General features: G+C 33.7%; 2 protein-coding genes and 1 long non-coding RNA gene across 3 annotated transcripts; 1 reads left to right on the top strand and 2 right to left on the bottom strand.

The window, feature by feature from the left end:
* Positions 1 to 2,752: 2,752 nt before the first annotated feature.
* LOC132041895 (remorin-like) lies at positions 2,753 to 5,333 on the top strand. Its single transcript, XM_059432574.1, has 5 exons — positions 2,753 to 3,085; positions 3,545 to 3,589; positions 3,673 to 3,760; positions 4,404 to 4,485; positions 4,912 to 5,333. Exons 1-5 carry the CDS (start codon positions 2,950 to 2,952, stop codon positions 5,107 to 5,109), a joined length of 549 nt encoding a protein of 182 aa, XP_059288557.1. The 5' UTR covers positions 2,753 to 2,949; the 3' UTR covers positions 5,110 to 5,333.
* Positions 5,139 to 7,154, bottom strand: LOC132041896 (uncharacterized). Its single transcript, XR_009411276.1, has 2 exons — positions 6,893 to 7,154; positions 5,139 to 5,290 (listed from the first exon to the last, which is right to left on the bottom strand). It is a non-coding gene; the product is annotated as an uncharacterized LOC132041896 (long non-coding RNA).
* Positions 7,155 to 8,173: 1,019 nt separating this feature from the next.
* Positions 8,174 to 12,964, bottom strand: LOC132041902 (transcription factor LAF1-like). The gene is given in 4 exon segments (XM_059432581.1): positions 8,174 to 8,497; positions 8,499 to 8,952; positions 10,819 to 10,948; positions 12,756 to 12,964. Coding segments are annotated over 4 exon segments (792 nt in total). The 5' UTR covers positions 12,886 to 12,964; the 3' UTR covers positions 8,174 to 8,419.
* Positions 12,965 to 19,784: the final 6,820 nt, after the last annotated feature.

The raw sequence follows: 19,784 nt of genomic DNA, 5'->3' as shown, positions 1-19,784 counted from the left end.
TGTCTTAATTTGATAAGACACAAAATTTAACAAATAAAGAGAGACTTTTAATTTTGTGATTCTAAATTAAAGATGTGTATAATGTATTAAGATGTACTTTGAATCTTGTTTGAATTATCAACTTACTAAGACACTCTTTAAGACAGATAAAAAAAAAAGTAAAACACTTCAATTTGATGAAGAGAGTACTAAAGAATTAGATATTTTGCTACGAGTATTACAAGGAAAATATATATCCTTGCACCCATTGATACGATAGGTGGGAGGACCACAATGGTTAGCAAAAATAGAGTCCGGAACCAAAATGCCCCCAAAAAAATTATGTGGAACCAAAATACCCCAACAAAAAAAAGTGACAAAAGTATCTTTAATGTTAGTAATTTATTGCGCTAAAGCGAGTTCACTTGAGAGAGCCGTTAATCGCTTTAGTGCAAGATATTTTACTGCGTTATAGAAGCAGTTAAATTTTTTTTTCTATAACGCAGTAAAATACTGCGTTATAGAAACAGTACCAAAAAAAAAAAAAAATTGGCCAACTTTATTTTTTGCAACACTTAGTGTTTTTTTTTTCCATATTTTGACCAATGATTAGTCGTGTGTCAAGACTCCGAAAAGTCAATATTTTATATAGAACCTGATATTTTTTTCTGCGTACAATAATGTAGGCTCAATATATCAAGGATACGTAAACGTTCGGATCGTCATTTTAGGGGTTGAAAAGGTGCTCAAAGTAAGTTTTGTTTGTAAACTTTAGGTTTAAGTGTTCTATATACATAGACGTCCATTTTTTGTTTGAAGAAACGTTGGCATTAACTTAAAGTTTTTTATTTTTAGGGTTTAGATTTATTGAAAATAAAGTCGTTGCCAAACGGTTTTTTTAATCGCTTTAGTGCGGTATTTTCGCGCTTAATTTTTTTTTTTTTTGTATAGCGCAGTAAAATAGCGAGCATTAAAAAAAAAAAATTGGCAATTTTTTTTTTTTTTTTTTGCAACACTTAGTGTGTTTTTGCATACTTTGACCAATGATTAATCGTGTGTCAAGACTCTGAAACGTCAATATTTTATATAGAACCTGATATTTTTTTCTGCGTACAATAATGTAGGCTCAATACATCAAGGATACGTATATGTTCGGATCGTTATTTTAGGGGTTGAAAATGTGCCCGAAGTAAGTTTTGTTTGAAAAAACTTAGTGTTTGACTATAAGGTTATTTTAGTCAACTTTATATGTCGAGAAAATTAGTCAGCTTTATTTTCAAAAATTGAAACCGCAGAAGTGAAATTGACATTCACAGCTACATTACCCCGGAATTTTTACGTTGAAACATCATCTTATAAGTAAATAAAACTGAAAATTTCACGCCAATTTGGGGAGAAATTGAAATTGAATGGGTTAAAAGGTGTTTTTTTAAAAATCGGCTTGGCCAAACCGCCTTGCGGCCGTTTGTCAGCATAGATCTCGAAAAAATACGCAAGTTAAAAAAAAAAAGCGTAAAACGGACGTCCGAGCACAAAGTTATGACTATCTAAAGTTTGACCACTTTACAACTAGTTTTTCTCCCTATATTTTTTAGAATTATATTTATATTCAAAATTAAGTTATGTCTTGATTAAAAAATAACACGCTTAAATCAAAACCTTAAAAAATAAAACACTTAAACCTTAAACAAAACTTACTTCGGGTACCTTTTCAACCCCTGAAACGACGATTCGAACGTTTACGTATCCTTGATGTATTGCGCCTACATTATAGTACGCAGAAAAAAATATCAGTTTCTATATAAAATATTGACGTTTTGGAGTCTTGACACACGACTAATCGTTGGTCAAAGTATGGAAAAAAACACTAAGTGTTGTAAAGAAAAGATTTATTAAAATAAGATGTTGCGATCTTTTTATGGAAAAAAAACACTAAGTGTTCCTTAAGTGTGTTATTTTTTAATGCGTAACTTTATTTCGAATATGTTGCAAAAAAAAAAAATCGCGTAAATCGGGCGTTCGAGCGCAAAAAACCGTGTATATTCGAAATAAAGTTACGCTTTAAAAAATAACACACTTAAATCTAAACCCTAAAAGTAAAAAACTTTAAGCTAATGACAACAAGTCTTCAAACAAAAATGGACGTCTATGTATATAGAACACTTAAATCTAAAGTTTACAAATAAAACTTACTTCGGGCACCTTTTCAACCCCTAAAATGACGATCCGAACGTTTACGTATCCTTGATGTATTGAGCCTACATTATTATACGCAGAAAAAAATATCAAGTTCTATATAAAATCTTGACGTTTCGGAGTCTTGACACACGACTAATCATTGGTCAAAGTATGAAAAAAAACATTAAGTGTTGCAAAAAATAAAGTTGGCCAAATTTTTTTTTTTTTGGATACTGTTTCTATAACGTTGAGATTTTTGCGTTAGGATTTTTTATTTTTAATCGTTTCTATAACGCAAGAAAATATTTGTTAAGCTTAACGCTCTTCTCCGTGAACTGCTTTAGCGCAGTAAATTACTACACTAAAAGTACTTTTGTCACTTTTTTTTTTATTGGGGTACTTTGATTCCACATGGTTTTTTTGGGGCATTTTGGTTCCTCGCAAAAATATCAGGGAGGACCAATCATGTTTAAAGTTGAATTTGACATTCTGTCTCGTTTCATTATAGTTAGGCCAACTACTGTGTCTATCATGAATTATATATTTTGCAAAGTTTGTGAGGAATAATGACGTGTGACAGCTCACAAAATGGGGTCCTTTACAAGACTGTACAAATCATAATCCAACTAAGCTATAGTATATGTCATCTCTCTCCTCTATACCTATGTACTATATAGTTAGGCTTCTCCTTTTTCTAAGGCGACAGTTATTTCAACTACTTTCAACCTCACTCTCTTCCGATTCTTTTGATACCATAATTTTTGGTTCTTTTTCTGTAATCGGGTATAGGCTATGGGGGAAGAAGAAGCCAAGAAAGTGGAGAGTGGTGATGAGAAAGCCATAGTATTATCAACTGTACCTCCTTCTGAACAAGTGGATGACAAGCCTGATGATTCCAAAGCTCTTGCCATCGTCGAACCCGAAACTAGTATCTACTTAATCTTTGTCTCTGTGTTTTCTGTTTCGCTGTTTTATCTGACTGAATTAATTCCTGTTCCTCCATCCCAAAGAGACTGTCTTGATTTGGATTACCAGGGTCAAATTAACTAATGTTATGTGTGAATTTGGATATAGAATCTTTAATTTTTTTGGAAATAAAAAATAGTACTCCCTCCGTCGCATTTTAAGTGTCTTTAGTTTGACTGGACACGAAATTTAAAAAATATAGGGAGATTTTTGATTCTTATGGACACGGAATTTTACAGTTTTTCCATGTTTTAAGTAATAGCCTAAAAGGTCTACTCCCTCAGCTGTATTAGTGGAGTTCACTATCTGTTTCTAGAGCTAATATTTTATGGGTATTTTCCAAAGTCTATAGTCTATACTGACTTAGAGTTCAGTATAGTCTTTTTCTAACTTCTTTGTGCAAATTTGATGACTTTGGCAGAAGCTATAGTACCTGTTGTTGAGAAAAGGGGATCTGTTGACAGAGGTATTGTTTTATTGTGTTCCAATTTTTTTCTCCTCAATCACTCAACAACTTAATGGAAGCTAATTAGTATATATAATCTTCAGATGCAACTCTTTCACGATTAACGACGGAGAAGAGATTGTCGCTAATCAAAGCATGGGAAGAAAGTGAGAAATCAAAAGCTGAAAACAAGTATGTTTTGAAACTGCACATTCTCATAAATGCTGAGGTCCTAGAATTACAAGTATAATTTGTTGGTTTAACTTAGAAAGGGAACTGATTGAACATTGAATTCGACATGCCTCAATTGACGATTTTTGTGGATTACAGTGATATAAATTACTTGTCTTGAAGCCATTTTATCAGCTATTATCAATTGTATGGCCGTTTTTCACTTGGTTTTGTCATTTGGACATTCAAACATTGATGTTTTCCTGGGCTTTGCTCCTTAGTTCTTGATGGATACGAAGGGAGTGAAACTAGAATTCATTCAATTATGTGTACATGATTTAAGGGAGTATGAATTGCCGTTAAGATGATCTTGGCAGTTTATATGCTTACCTATCTTGCTCAATCCATTTGTATGTTGCAATATTTTCTCAACTATGGAGTGTGAGTTGCAGATTGTCTGTAATTTTTTGCGGAACACTGTTATATATTTCCGGAATCTGTTCTTTGAGAAGCCCTGCAACTAATTTGAGAGCTGCATGCATCTGCTTTGTTATGGTAGTTCTATACTCAGTAATGAGTAAAGTTTGAGACCAAAAATTACAATTTTTTTAGCCAAATTACAAGAGATGTTGGTAATTTGAGTCTGTTTTTCCTTTGTTGACAGAGCTCAGAAAAAGGTGTCTGAAATTCTTGCATGGGAGAACAGCAAGAAAGCAAGCTTGGAGGCTGAGCTAAAAAAGACTGAGGTGAGAAGTCATTCTTCTATTTTGCTATGTGCCATAGTCTAACAAGTTACAATAGTTACATCCTCTGGTGATTTTGTTATTATAAGTCACAGAGATCTCATAATACCACAAGTGTTCTGTTTGCTTGTCTTAGTTCAATAATATTCTTTTAGTGTCTAACATCCGCATATTTCCTGTTCTTCAGTGAGAAGAAATGCTAGATGCTTGAGTAAAACTTCCGGGAAATAATTTTCAGGGTTCTCGACAAATAGTCCTGTTAGACTAATCATGTATAGTGGTTCACTTTCCTTTTTATTTGATGGTTCTGTTTGATATTAGCTGGTACGAGTCATATGTATTGATGCTTCAATAACCATATCCTAGTATTGTAAACTCATCTTCTACTATCTTTCTTGAGAAGATGTCCTCATTTAACCTTGTGAGCAGGAAAAGTTGTTGAAGAAGAAGGCAGAGTACATTGAGAAAATGAAAAACAAGATTGCTCTACTCCACAAGTCAGCAGAAGAAAAAAGAGCGATGACTGAAGCTAAACGTGGAGAAGAACTTCTTACCGCAGAGGAGATTGCAGCAAAATGCCATGCCACTAATACTACTCCAAAGAAACCACTCTTCGGATGTTTTTGAAGTGGAAAATACCAGATCTGCATCACTGGTTATATTAAAGTTGTACAGTGAAGTTTGTGGATTGGGAATTTATTTGCATTAGAAACATCGTGTGATTATGCCTTGTTGAATCAATTGTTTTCGTTATTACGAGTGCATAACAATGTAATTTGAGTGTATATATCACCTGGAGAAAATTAACCTGGAATTGTATTGAAAAAGCTTGAAACAGACCTTCCATGTTAGCAATGAGCCCAACTCCAAAAGAACCTCTTTATAGTTTGAACTTAAGTCACTATGAATCCCTTGTTACAAAGGCTGATTTTTGCTCATTGTGATCCCAATTACTGCAGGATTATTTTTTTTGGGTAAAAACATTGCCTTCATTGATCATTTATGTGGAAAAAGTTAATTACTGCAGAAAGATACAGCTGCAGTAGAATGTTTCTTTATGGCAATTTATGTGGGGTTGAGTGCTTCAAAGCAGTCTCATATTCTGTTGAGAACGGCTTCAGACATCAGTAGGTCATATTTTTATCTACATCTATGTAATTTTAAAGTACTCGTCTGACCATATGTTCCAGCAAAAACAAGAGAACAAGGAACTATACAGAATAAGATATACTAATAGAATCAAGTAAACCTTGATATATACATTAACAAAGCAAGATGAGAAACCCTCTTGAAATGATTACGAAAGGTGGAAACTGGGATTTCATATCAAGCTTCTTATGAAGGTGCTGGTGCTTCTGATGGTAGAGACCAATGATGTAGAAGCGCTTCTTTAGATGTGTGTTCCAGAATTTCTTTTCTCTCATTGTCTGTTTTCTTGGTAATTCGGAGGCTATGACAGCCTATCTGAATATTCTTAATGCTTTGTCAATGAAAAATAAGAAAGAGATCAAGGAGAACACTGCAGAGAGTGACTGTTTACAAAAATTTGACAAGGAAAAGGGAATGTATCTTTGCTCTGATTGAGAGGAAGTTTCTATGAAGCCTCTGACTTTAGACTAGTCTCTAGTTTGTACCCTTTCACAGAATAGCTTCATTTTGAACAATCCCTAAATCTCAAACTTTGTGCTGGTCGCAACTCGATCCTACACCATATTGAGGTGCAAGGTTCAAATCTCATTGAATATCGAGACGTTGCTTGCCAATATAATACATCCTACCCAAGAAAGCTGGCACTCTATTATTCCTTACAAGGTTTGCTGCAGAAATTTAAAAGAATATATATATATATATATATATATATATATAGAGAGAGAGAGAGAGAGAGAGAGAGAGAGAGAGACCATAAAGCTTCATCAGATTTAGTATTCTACAAAATATGTCCTTTATAGATGAGATTTACAGATTCATTCACATGTATACAAACAATTAATATGCTTGGTAGTCAAATGTCACATTGTTGAACCTTTAAACATCCTAAAAATCACGTTCAAAGTTTAAATCATACACGTAAAATCTTTAATTGTCCCAGAGATAGAGGCACGCCGTGATACTCTATCAAGTTGGTCTAGCGTTTTTAATTGCTATTGTACTAGTCCCATCTTCTGCCTGCTATTCTAGGGCCACCAAGTCTCATGTCTCATTTTATTATAGATGTAATGATTCTAGACATTGTACAAACACGGAGACAAGAAAAGAAATGGCAATATCTATGCTAGTACACGAGGGTAAAATGGCAAGCTCTTGTCACTATGAAGAAAACAGGACCTAAAAACACTGCACCTTGTAGAATCAATTGGTTCTGTTATTATGAGAGCATAACAATGTATTCGAGGGTATACAAAAAATTAACTCTGGAATTGTATTGAAAAATATTGAAAGAGACCTACAATGTTAGCAATGTGGCCAACTTCAAAAGAAGCCTCTTTATTCAAAAGTTCCGAAATTAGTCACTATGAATCCCTTATTGCGAAGGCTGATTATGTGCTCATTATCCGTTTCTCTTGGTATTTGGGAGGCTATGGCAGCCCATCTGAAAATTTTTAATGCTTGATCAATGAAAAAGAATAAAGAGAGCAAGGAGAACATTGCAGAGAGTTGAGAATTTAAAAGAATTTGACAAGGCTTGGGAATTAGTATAGCCAGAAGCTTAAGTACCAACTTTATAAACAAGGAAATATGAAGGAATGGAATGTATCTTTGTTCTCAATGAGAGGAAGTTTCTATGAAGCCTCTTTCTTTTAACCAATCTCTAGTTTGTACGTTTGTTTGTACCCTTTGATAGAATAGCTTCATGTAGAAGAATCCATAAATTTCAATTATGTACTGGTTGCAACTCAATCCTACACCATGAGGTGCGACGTTCAGATCCCGTTAAAAACTTCCCTCTTCCACCTCCATCCCTCAAACCTTCACCAGTCTAGTATAAACGGTACATAAAAAAGGAAGGAACACTGCAACAGTGCAATCCAAATCATATAAGAAGACAACATCTCATTTCCTCAACCAACGTGGGAGTCCAGGGGTGGATCAGGCCTATTAAGTGGGGGTTCAACTTTCGACACGGAGTATAAATTTATGTGTAAAAAATTATTAAAATTGTATATATAGTAGCTATGAACTCATAACTTTTAAAATATAATGAGTTCAATACTAAAATTCTTAAGATTAAACCCATAAAATCTAAATCTTGGATCTGCCTCAACGTGGGACACTCTTAACAGTGTGAAGAGCTTAAATTTTGTAGCTCCATCAATTGATGGAGCATCATATGAGATCTATAGCTTCTTGTTTTTTTTCAACCAAAAGACAGTGTCTAATATAATTCTGCTACTTTCAACTCAGTTTATTGCGCTGAATACACTATTAAAGGACTTGGTATCATTTGTGTACATCTCAAAAAAAAAAAAAAAAAAAAAAAAAAAAAAAGAGTAGATTGGACTTAAAGTGGCCTCAATCCAATGTTCTTATTCTTTCCCAGTTTGTTCAACGCAGTACTATAAGATAATGTGGTAGTCAAATGATGTCACCATAGGTGAACCTTTTAAAATCCTAAAAATCACATCATTTCGCAAGGTTAAATCATACACATTGTAATACACTAAATTGTCCCAAAGATAGACGCACGCCATGATACTCAAGGGCCACTAAGTCCCATTTCTCTTTTTATTACAGATAGAATGATTCTAGACTTTTTACAAACATGGAGACAAGAAAAGAAATGGCATCTATGCTAACATGTAAAGGTAAAGTGGCTGAGTAACTCACTCGAGCTCTTATCACTATGAAGAAAACAGGACATAAGTACACTGATGGTTCTTAATGTTCTACTTTATTACATTCAAACTATTTACCACTAACAATAAGAAGTTGTTCATACCTAAAGCTGATTATATAAATGACTCATATGGACATTGATCACATCACTATTTACGTTGAATTCACCAGATCGATAACAATTCTTCAAGTCCATCCGGAGACATCTGATCTTCAAACTTGAGTTGTGCTTGAAACATATCATCTACTATTTCATTGTTAACCCCTTCACTCATAAATAAATCATGCATGAAAGCATCTTGGAACTCTGAATTATTGTAGCCAAAGTTATTCTTGGAATTCCCTGAATTTTGATCATTAAATTGATCTAAGGAAAGCCACTCGGCGAATAATACTTTAGGTAAATTGCTTTTGGGAGGTTCTTTTAGAATATCAGGTTGATCTGTATCTGCTAATAATAATGAACCTTCTATCATGTCTGCAAAGGAGTCCAAACTAGAGTTTTTGGAGGAAGGAGAAGATACTCCATTTATATTTTCTTCCTTTTTGGGAACTCTTTTCTTTAGATAAGAGTGCCAGTGGTTCTTTACTTCATTATCTGTCCTTCCAGGCAAATGCTGTGCTATCTGAGACCACCTGTTTATACATAACCTTGTTAGATAATGGACCTCAACATAAATGAATAACTAACATTTTTTAAATTCTAAAGGTAAACTAAATAAAAGGACAGCTCGGTGCACGAATCATCTCACGTTCACATAGGGTCCGGAAAGGGCCGCACTCCAAGGGGATCTGATTTAGACAACCTATCTTGACGCTGACGCAAGCATCAAACTAAATCCAAACATTTATCTGCTAGTCTGTGAATTACAAGATTTTCCTTCCTTGATCTCTTACTTTAATTTCCTTCAATCTGTCTTTTGAGCTAGTTACATCTCATTTAATTAGAGGTGTCAACTTGATGGAGTTGGAAAAATTTGGGCGGAATAAACAAATCGATCATTAAACAGGTTAGGTCATAGCTCGCACAAATTAAAGTTTATTTGGTATCAGGATGGACATGACCATTTGGGCTAAAAATGGATCATAACACTACACCAAAAGAGGCTTTTAGTGACAATATATTTTCCTTTTAACGGCAATAGTTATTGCCACAAAAACATTTACCGGCAATTGGTTAATGTCATTAGATCCAAGGTCGCTAAAGCCTTTAGCGGCTTTATTGTTAGGGCTAAAGTTTGGTATTGCCGGTAATAATTGGTTCTAGAATATAATTAGTGGCAATTAAGTTATTGCCGCAAATTAATTCCCGCTAAAAGCATATTTTGTTGTAGTGTAATCCGATCAATCTAGCTCAAGATATTATTTCATTTGTTAAGTTTTGTTCTTTTTAATTTGTTTAAATATCAAATAAATCTAACAAAAACTTTTCTTTTATTTCTAACCAACCAAACCCAAAAAAGAATCTTTTTAATTATGTTTTGATCAGTTTTGTTATGGGTGGAGCAGGGGCGTCTTGAGCATTAGGCTAATAAGGCCATTGCATTAGGCACCCATTAATTTGGGGGCCCCGCTTTTTCCTATGTATATATTTATTATGTATTAATTATTTTTAATTTTTGAAGGGTTTAATAGATACATTTTGCAAATACATTAGGGGTTCAATAGGTTGCATGTTGAGTTGAGGTGCCAAAATGAAAAAAAGTGAGTAAGTTTAAGGGGCTACAACATATGTATTCAGCATTTTTAAAAAATACTTCTACTTTTTGGGCCCACTTTTTACTATACAGTCATAACTCTCTATAACAGTATCGTTGGGTTTGAAACTTTTTGAGCAAATGGTTGTTATACATCTATAACAATAATGAGATTTAAATAATATTTCTCTGTTATAGGCAAAAAAAATGCATAAAATCTATTTTTTTTTAGTTATCAAACCCTAAGCTTAATCACACTTTTTATAACGAGGAAAATCATTTAACGAGTGTATGTGTGTGTGCGTGCATGCTTTAGTTATGTTAATGGCTCGCATTAGAGTTTCGTCTTAGGCCTCCAATATCGATGAGACGCCCCTGGGTGGAGTTGGGCTACTTAAGTGTGAAATGACCTACTTAAGTGTGAAATGACCAATTGGCTGATGTTGTTAAAGAAAGGGAACTTGAGATCGTTTGATGTCCAACTCCAAGAAATGAAAATACTAGAATAATTAAGTATTATTGATTTTCGTTCACAGTAGACTAAATTTTACGTAGTCAAAATTTAGACAGAGTCTTTCATAGAAGTTTTTAACTATACCCGGCCAAGTATGTAGGTATTTTATGAAATTTACATACATTTTAAAGTCAACTTTCAAGAATCATTTGCCAATACTTGTATTTGATTATTTAGATTAAGGGAAGTCAACTACTTGAAATTTCAGAAGAGTTAAAAAAAATCATATATGGTGTAGTATAAGATGGACTAATAATGAGTTCATCTTATTGGACCAAAGTGATCTCTTACTTGTTGCCTAGGATGGCATGAAGGGTCAGGATGGTCTCCTGCTCTTGTATGCTAAATGGCCCTCGTTTTAGGCCTGGCCTTAAATAATTAATCCATCTCAATCTGCAACTCTTTCCAGTCCTTTGTAACCCTGTAAAAGTTAATTTTATTAAAAAGGAACACCACAGATGTCAACTCGTAATGCAGGTTTTAGAACTGGCCTGGATAGGCCTGGATAGTCTTAACACACTAATCAACTAATCCCTTTCTGTTATTATAAGAGAAAATTCTATTTCTTTGTTGACTTATTGCTACTTGTTCAGTTGTTCACAACAAAAAATATTCCCAAGTAGCGCGTATAAATGAGACATACCTTTGTCAAAATCCAATGTACAGTTTCTGTTTTTTAAAATTATCTTAAGACAGAGGCTTCCAAAGGTCACTATTATACAATCAAAAAACATTTTTATTCTTTTTCTTTCGCGAGTCAAGATGCATTGCACTTCGGAACTTCGGAAATCTGTTCAATGGTTGATTGAAGTCATTCGTTAAAAGACAATTACAAGAAGTAAAGGCTAACACATCATGGTTTCAATTTTCACATGTCCATGCACCTTAAACTAGTAACCGTAGAAATGTGCACTAGGATGAAAATATTCAGCGAGTTTACACCGCAATTATCGCTTTTTTCTCTTTTCATACTTGAACTATCACCATCTATTTATTAAATACAATGGAAGCTATGTAGATGATGATAACAGAGAGTTTTAACAACCAATAGTTGGCTGATAACAGATTCAAGAGAAATTTTATCATGTGTAAGACATGACAAGTCATACTTATATGAGGGACTAATAAGTGAAACAGTGGGCCCCAAAATGGACTAAAATTTCACCCACAAGCCCATTCTTTTTTCCCTTTCTCTGCAACAACTCCTCCACCTCAAACCCCCACCCTCCACCCGGCAAAACTCCAGTCAAGTTTAACCTTAAACGAGTCAAATATCTAACAATACCTTTTGGCAATAATTCAGAATCACAGAGAAAGAAAGTTAAACTATTTCTTTTCTTTTTATTTACAGATTTTTTATTTGTTAATAATATAAAAATATATTGTGTATATATAGATTTATACATACATAGAAAGTGTTTTTTGAGAAAGATTATACATACATAGAAATTATGAAATTACTCTATATGTATAGTTAATGAAATTTTCTCTAATTTTTTGATTTCATAATTGGCACTTGATCATCTTCTCATGCTTTTCTTGCTATGGACGTACAAACAACTTTAACTCTTCTTTATTTTTAATTGTTTCAATCGAACTTTTTGAATAATCTTGAAAACTCAGTGCAATATCCGTGGAGTTTCATATTGTTTCGGAGTTTTTAGTTTGCAAACATCAACTAAGGTGGATAATGGTTGGGGCTTTGGTTGGCATTTGACAGAGAGGTGGTTTTAATTTTGCAGGGAAGAAAGAAGGCTTGCGATTGAAAAGTTTCACTGATAAACTAATGCAGTAGGACCATTTTCCACTTGTCACAATTTGAGAAGGAGTCTCACACAATTATTGTTGGTTGTGTGAGGCCCAAAGTAAAATTTTCCCAGCTTCGAGGTGTGTTTGATGCTGATAGTTCAGGAGGAAAAGGGAGTAGTTGATAGTTGGCGTGTGAAATTCGCGAAAAAATGATAAACAAAGATTAAGCCATTCAAAAAAAATATTTTTTTTATGAAAACTATTATTTACAATGCTTATAAGTCGTTTGTGAATGCATTAGATGAGTTGTACACTAGAATGTGCACAATTCAAGTGTGTTTTTGACCATTAACTCAAATAAAAGTGCTTATCTCTAATAGTGTAAGTTTTAGTTTACATTAGATGATCACACAATTTAGGAGGGGTAACAATGTGTGGCATTTTATGAAAAATTGTTAAAAAAGAAAAAGCTAACTAACCAGCATTGATGGGGAGGGAGGTCCAGCAGCCATGACCATGGTTAAGAATGTAGTTTTTGAGTTTCTCGTCTTCATCTGGAGACCACAATCCTCTCCTGTGCTTTTGTTTTGGCTTCTCTACTCCCCTCATTTCTCAAACAAACACCTATATGTTCGTCAATGAATTAAGTTATAGTATGGTTTTTGTGTGTATGTCTTTGTAGAGAGAGAAAAAGAGGAGTTAGAAAGGCTTAATGATGGGGTTAGGGGACCTTGTATTTAAAGGGAATTAGAAAGCAGACCACCTAACATAACGGAACTACATTTAATCATGAAAAAAAATACATATACATCAACCAAACGGGAGTAATATGATAGTGAAAAAGAAGTACACACATTTAGAATTTAAATTATATGCACGAATAAAGTTTAAAAAAATTATGCTATCGATGCAATTTAATTGGATATAATATATTTTATTTTTCAGGCTATATGTTAGGTTTCCCTTGAATAATTAACTGCTAATATAAATTAATTTAGCCTGATGATGTAAAAAATTTATATATCAATGCATATAACATAAACAGTCCCTCTACATATATTCACACGTTCCATATATATTGTTGAGTGTGTATATAATTAACAGAATTGTTGCCTAATTCAGAAAAATATATTAGGAGCTAGAACCACTTAGAGACAAAAGTGTCGTCACCCTATAGGATCCATGTTGCGTCATTTATGGCCCAGATATACGTACTTGACCACTTACTCTTTCTCAAGGCTTTTCAAGCCCCAGAACTACATTACTTCCATTTCGCTTCTCAAGAGTTAATATAATTAATTTTCGGAGCTAAATTAGGTTATATTAATATAAAAAATATTTGTCACGTTTACTTTTCGAGATTTAATTTGACTAATTCTCAGAAAAGTTAATTTAACTAATTCTCAGAGCTAAATTTGATTTAATTTGACTAGTCTTCGAAGCTAATTAAATTGGATTAGTTTAATTTAAAGTGTATGAAAAGTAATATCAGTTGAAACTCTTCTCATATCAATAAATTAGTGAAAGAATATATCTTAAGATGTTGATAAAAGTTCTTGTAGTTTGCAAAAACGTGACAAGTATTTTGGGACAGGAAGTATATGTTCACAGAGTATATATTTGGATTTCAAATAATTCTTGAAATACATACCATGAGACTATGAATAAACGATAGTGAAAAATATATAAATTCAAATGATGAAGACTGCAGGTGTCACTGTCACATACTATAAGATTCAGACATATTCTACAACCTAATCATAAGAGCGTGATCTATATTATGTAATTGACTGTGTTTATATTAGCAATATTTGTGCCTGGCAGTAATTAACATATTTTTATATTTGTTCACATTAATAATGAGACAAAACTTCTCACCGTTTACTTGGAGTAGGAAAGGAAAAAAAAAAGCAATAAAGTTGTAAGAGGCCCTATGAATTTGAGACATTTCCAGGTAGTTGTTAAAAGATACTCCCTCTATCCCAATTTATGTGGCACTTTTCGTTTTCGAGATTCAAACTATATGAACTTTGACCAACACTTTAAGATGTACTTTTTCACCAAATTCATATGAGAAAAGTTGCAAGTTATAGTACTTTTCATGTAGTTTTCAAATATATAAATTTTAATCTTAAAATGTTAAGTTATTTTAATCCAATTTAACTTTAAAGTTTAGTCAAACTGACTCTCGAAAAGCGAAAAGTGCCGCATAAATTGGGACGGAGGGAGTATATTGCAGGTTTTTCTTTAATGAGTAACAAAATTTGTAGATATTTCTGCATGTTTAGATATCTTCCTAGCTCTCAACCACTTTGCTTTTGTCTCTATTCCCCAATACCTTTTTGCCTTGCCTTCAAAGTACACATATATATATGAATAAATATCAACCTGTCCATTAACCTAATCAGTTTCTTAAAATTTGCTAAACTGGAATGTGAACATGCAATTAAATCTATCCTTCAACGTAAAAAGTCTAACTAAAGGAAATAGCAGAATAAGAAGTTGACTCTGTCTTTCTGACTGAAAATCCTCATTGAAAAAAAGAGAGGAATAGATTAAGATACTTAAGCGCATGCATGCAGTTAATAAATGAGTTGTCAATTATTATTGACAATCAGGCAGCTTCCTGTGTTCTAGAAAGCAACCCAGAAGGAAAAAGATTAATTTATTCCAAGTTATAAGATTATTTAAGGTCCTTAATTTGACAGGTACCGCGTGGTTTTTCTATTTTAGAAATGAAAGTTCAAGAGTTTATATTAACCCCTGTTTGCAAACATTAAAAATTAAAGCTTTAAAACTTTTCATGCCAAACTTATGAATTATGATCTTACTCCGTGCCGGAGAATAACATAAAGTCAAATGCACATAAGTGATTAGTAGTATATCTTTTTAACCCTTTCCTTTGACCCTATAGATACAACATTTTTAAAAATAACGTATATATACAAATTTCCGTGTATTATTGAAATGTTAGTATCCAGATAATATTAAACACTTAATCACAGATATAATCAGTAAAATATCCTCTGACTTGCTCCATTACCCTGGTAACTTCCCTTGTCCAACATACCTATACAGCGACACCAGTGACGTATGTAGGATTTTTCGTCAGCGGTGTCACATTTTAAACTAAGAAACAATAAATAAAATAATGTAACACCATATGAAAAAACACACACACACGCGCGCACACACACACATATATAGAAACATGATTAACGTATATGACTATAACTTTTCTAAAAGAAAATACTATACTTTTGTCGATGAGTTTTCTTCTTTTTGAAATGTATTCAAAATATATAACCTCATCACATCAATTTGATTTCGTAAATTATTCTTAATCAAGAACATTGGTGAGAAAGAAGGTGAAATAAATAAAAAAAAACATAAAAAAGAACTACACAACCATAAATAGGGAAGCAGCAAGATCCTTCTCTGTGTTATAAATATATTGTTGTCCAAAATGTAACAACTATGAGTTTGGATCAGGCGGCTCAAGTTTTATTCCTCCAAAGAGGTCAAGGGTTCGAACCCAAATGTGTATCATTTTCTAAATGGATGAGGAGTAAAGTTTTTATAAAAATAAACGAAGCTGCTTAGGTTCGAACTCGCGACATCGCGAGTGAAATGCTAGGCCCGACTGTTGAGCTACGCGATTAATTATGTCAGGCAATGCACTTTAAACCAATATATCCTAATGTTTGCGTCTGCATTTCATTATATTTACATATTTAGTAAAAAAATTTGACGAAGCAGTGTCACGTGACGCCCCTCGGTATAAGGTAGATCCGCCCCTGAGCGACACACGACCATATTTGACTATAAAATGACTTTGGAGAATAACGAAAGTCAAATGCATATAAGCATAAATTTAACTATGTTTTTTATCCTTTCCTATGTATAAAACACACACTGTGTGCAGTACGTAGACTTATAGATTAGACATATTTTACTAGAGATCTCGATCCTAACTTCAAGGCGTTATGTTTGCTCCCTTTGCACAGGACGTGAATTAGATTATGAACTTCACATATTTCATACACCACTGACGCTATAATTATTTGATACTGATTAAAACTGAAAATTAAATCATAACGATTTAACTAAGAAATCGTTAGAAAGTGAGTTAACAAAATGAGTAGTCAATTGTTTCGTTGGGTATATTTAATGTTTAATGACATTAACAAATTAAGTAAAGTGGCCCTTCGTAAATGTTCAGAATCCAATTGAAAAGAAACAAAGACGACGACAACCTTCGTCTCTTTCTCCCTTTTACTTTCTTATTATTAATGATTTGGAAATAACGAACTATTGACTAGTAGCAGATTGAAGACCAATTAAATTAAGAAGCATGAAAGCGGTGTTAATATCGATCCACATCTGATTGGGACCTATCTTGAGAGATGTGGATTCAATTTCAATGTATTGTAGTAACTTTTTCTATACACACACACACATATATGTGTGTGAGTGAAAATTAGTATAAAAATTAAGTTTTGAATCCGTATTTTCAGTTAACTTAAAACTTTAAATCTAAGTCTTGCATTGGCCAATAAAGAACTTAAAACCCTCCCCACTAACTAGAATTTAAGTTATGTACATAATTAACGTAATATTTTTTGATATTATCAATGTAATTGAACATGTTATAACATGTTCTTACTATTTATTATAGGTTATGACTTTTCAGTATTTCAGTTGATTGACTACTTCAATTTTAACTTTGTTGATAGGGTTCAATTTCGCATGCACTTGGTAATCCCCTTTCACTTTCCTTCCCTTCCTTTCCCAGCTCCTCCCCTTTGTATAGTAAAATTTAACAAAATACGTCCACCATCTTTAATCTTGGATGCTCAAAATATATACAATGATGAGGTATCACATTGGAATGGGCACCACCTTTTAATCCCTATATGAGAACTACTTCTTGTATCGAAGTCAATTTTCATCGACACCAAGTAATGTACTGAGTGCATGAACGTCCACCAAAGATTTTGGGTCCGAACCCTAATATATAAGTAGGAATTTTCCTTTGTCAGGAATCGCTTTAACTCCAACATACCAGATTTGAATGCGGTTCTAGACAACAAATGGGAAACAAGAAAATGCATGAGCAGCCATTACTTCTGAAAGACATGCGATTTAACTTCGAAATAAAACTTTTTTTTTAATGTCCATATGGTATTAATTCGGTACTCATTGATCCGACTAATCCACATTAACTTGCGCCGCGTAAGGCGCACTAAAGAAGAAACCTCTTCCTGTCAGGAATTTCTCGTTCTCAAGACTCAAATCTAAAATCTCACCAATTGCATCCTTGGTTAAAAATAAAAAATAAAAAATAAAAACTCAGTTTTTTTTTGTTCCCCCAGCAGCCTCTAATTGCCAGAACATGAAATAACACGTTGACAAAAACCAAATATCTTTAGACAAGAAAAGTAGAAAATTGCCCCAACTACGACATAACGGAACACTAAGGACCATTGACCCAAACAAAAAAACACACACAAGGACCCACGACGTGTTCCATAATTAGTACCTAATTCAGTAATTAATTCCTAATTTTCATTAATTAGCAGCTAGTAGAGATCTCAATATTTTTTGCATATGGTGAATGAGCAAGTGGACTTGCATGTCTTGCCTGGTCGTCATTATTAATGCCCACATATAAAGTACTCAAAATTTAATGCACTTGGCACATTATTAGAAATTTGAATTGTCTATGTAGACTCAGAGTCATATTCTAAATTATCATGCAATATTAGGTTTTCTTCCATAGCACGCGATTTGAATGGTCACTATTATTACAGTATTTCAATTGAAAAATGAATGAAATACCGGTGCGTACAAAAATTTAATAAATACTGTAACAAACTAGCAGAGGACGAATGACAATACAGTCAGACCTCTCTATAACGGCACCCGCATATAACAACATTTCTCTATAATAGCCAACTTTTTTCGAAACCGATTTTTTATGTTATATTTTGCTTCTCTGTAATAGCATTTCACCTATAATAGCAACAACCAACTTTATAACAGTACGCTATTTGTAAAATTACCCCCATATAACAGCTATCTTCTTGATGAGTTATGTCTTTTTATAGTTTTGATGATTTGACAAACATGCCAAGGACCAGGTCCTTGATCAGGTCCCCTGAAGACTGTACATCACATGACAGCTGTAAAGCTGTGTGCACTGTTCCGTCAGGCAGTACCACAGCAGCACAGCTGTATGCATGCTAAATGCTAAAGACTAGTGTAACGTCTCTTTTGAGGTCACATGCATCTCACATGCTCTCATTTGAGTTCCTATTTAAACAACATGTTGGCATTGTTTAACCTATCACTTGAAAACCTTAATATCAGATCTTTACAAGTCGCCACTTGCGCTTTGTTCTCTTGGTGCTTTCAAGAACAAAGCTAAGACAAGTTCAAGGACCAGATCTCAACAACGGAAGATGTTTTGAGTCCTAGAATTGTCTAGTCTTTATCCTTATGATCTCTACATTGTAAACCTACACTTCTTCAAGAAGGGTTTTGTAGGTATTTTGTTTTTATCAAACTTTTGTTGTAAACACTTGGCTAAAGTTAGTCATAGTGGTGTTAAGGTTCAGCTAGAGTTAGTTGAATCAGTTTGGTGCTTGATTAGAGTTAGTCAAGAAGGTACTTGCAATAGAGTTATTGTAAGTGCAGGGATTAGTGGTCTAATTCCTAGGTTGCAAAAGTTTGTACTATGAAACATTGCTAAATTTAGTGAAGTTGGAAATGCTACTGAGGTAGGTCGTGGTTTTTAATCCCTTGAGCAAAGAGTTTTCCACGTAAATATTTTGCCTTAGTTACTTTGTGTATTTATCTGTGAAAACAGTTCAGGGACCAGGTCCCTTAAACTATTCTGGTGGATTCATTGGTTCTATCAATTGGTATCAGAGCGGGTGCTTTCTAAAAGGGTAACACCTAGAAAGGATCTCTCGTTATGCCTGATCCACCAAGTCTTGAGAAAGGAGAATATATCAATGGGCCACCAAGATTCAATGGAAAACATTATGAATGGTGGAAGGCAAGAATGCAAGATTTCATCATGGGACATGACTCAGAGCTATGGGACATCATCTGTGATGGTCCTCACTCTCCTATGGATGTTTGTGTGACCAGTGCTGCAACAGATCCAAAGATAAAGGACGAACAAAATGATGCTGACAGAGAGGTAGTTCAAAAGGATATCAAAGCCAAAAACATACTTATTAGCAGTCTGGGATTAGAAGAATACAATTTTATTGCCCATTGCAAAACTGCTAAAGACACCTGGAAGGCTCTTCAAAATACGTATGAAGGAATGAATAAAGAAAAGCAGTCCAGGATTGAGATGCTTACTACTGAATATGAGTTCTTCAAAATGAAGGATGGTGAGTCAATTTTTGGTATGTATGCTAGATTTTCCTCAATCATTGATGAGCTTAGTTCTCTGGGTAAAGGATATAAGGAAGAGTCCCTTAACTGCAAAC

This window comes from Lycium ferocissimum, unplaced genomic scaffold (genome assembly GCF_029784015.1).
Source record: "Lycium ferocissimum isolate CSIRO_LF1 unplaced genomic scaffold, AGI_CSIRO_Lferr_CH_V1 ctg122, whole genome shotgun sequence".
Taxonomy (NCBI): domain Eukaryota; kingdom Viridiplantae; phylum Streptophyta; class Magnoliopsida; order Solanales; family Solanaceae; genus Lycium; species Lycium ferocissimum.
Note: the sequence above shows the minus strand (reverse complement) of the source record. Positions and strands in the feature narration are given on the sequence as shown.

Coding starts and splice junctions, on each gene's coding strand:
- LOC132041895 (XM_059432574.1), top strand. CDS start 2,950: ATGGGGGAAGAAGAAGCCAAGAAAGTGGAGAGTGGTGATGAGAAAGCC. Junction 3,086..3,544: donor CATCGTCGAACCCGAAACTA/GTATCTACTTAA, acceptor TGACTTTGGCAG/AAGCTATAGTACCTGTTGTT. Junction 4,486..4,911: donor CTGAGCTAAAAAAGACTGAG/GTGAGAAGTCAT, acceptor CCTTGTGAGCAG/GAAAAGTTGTTGAAGAAGAA.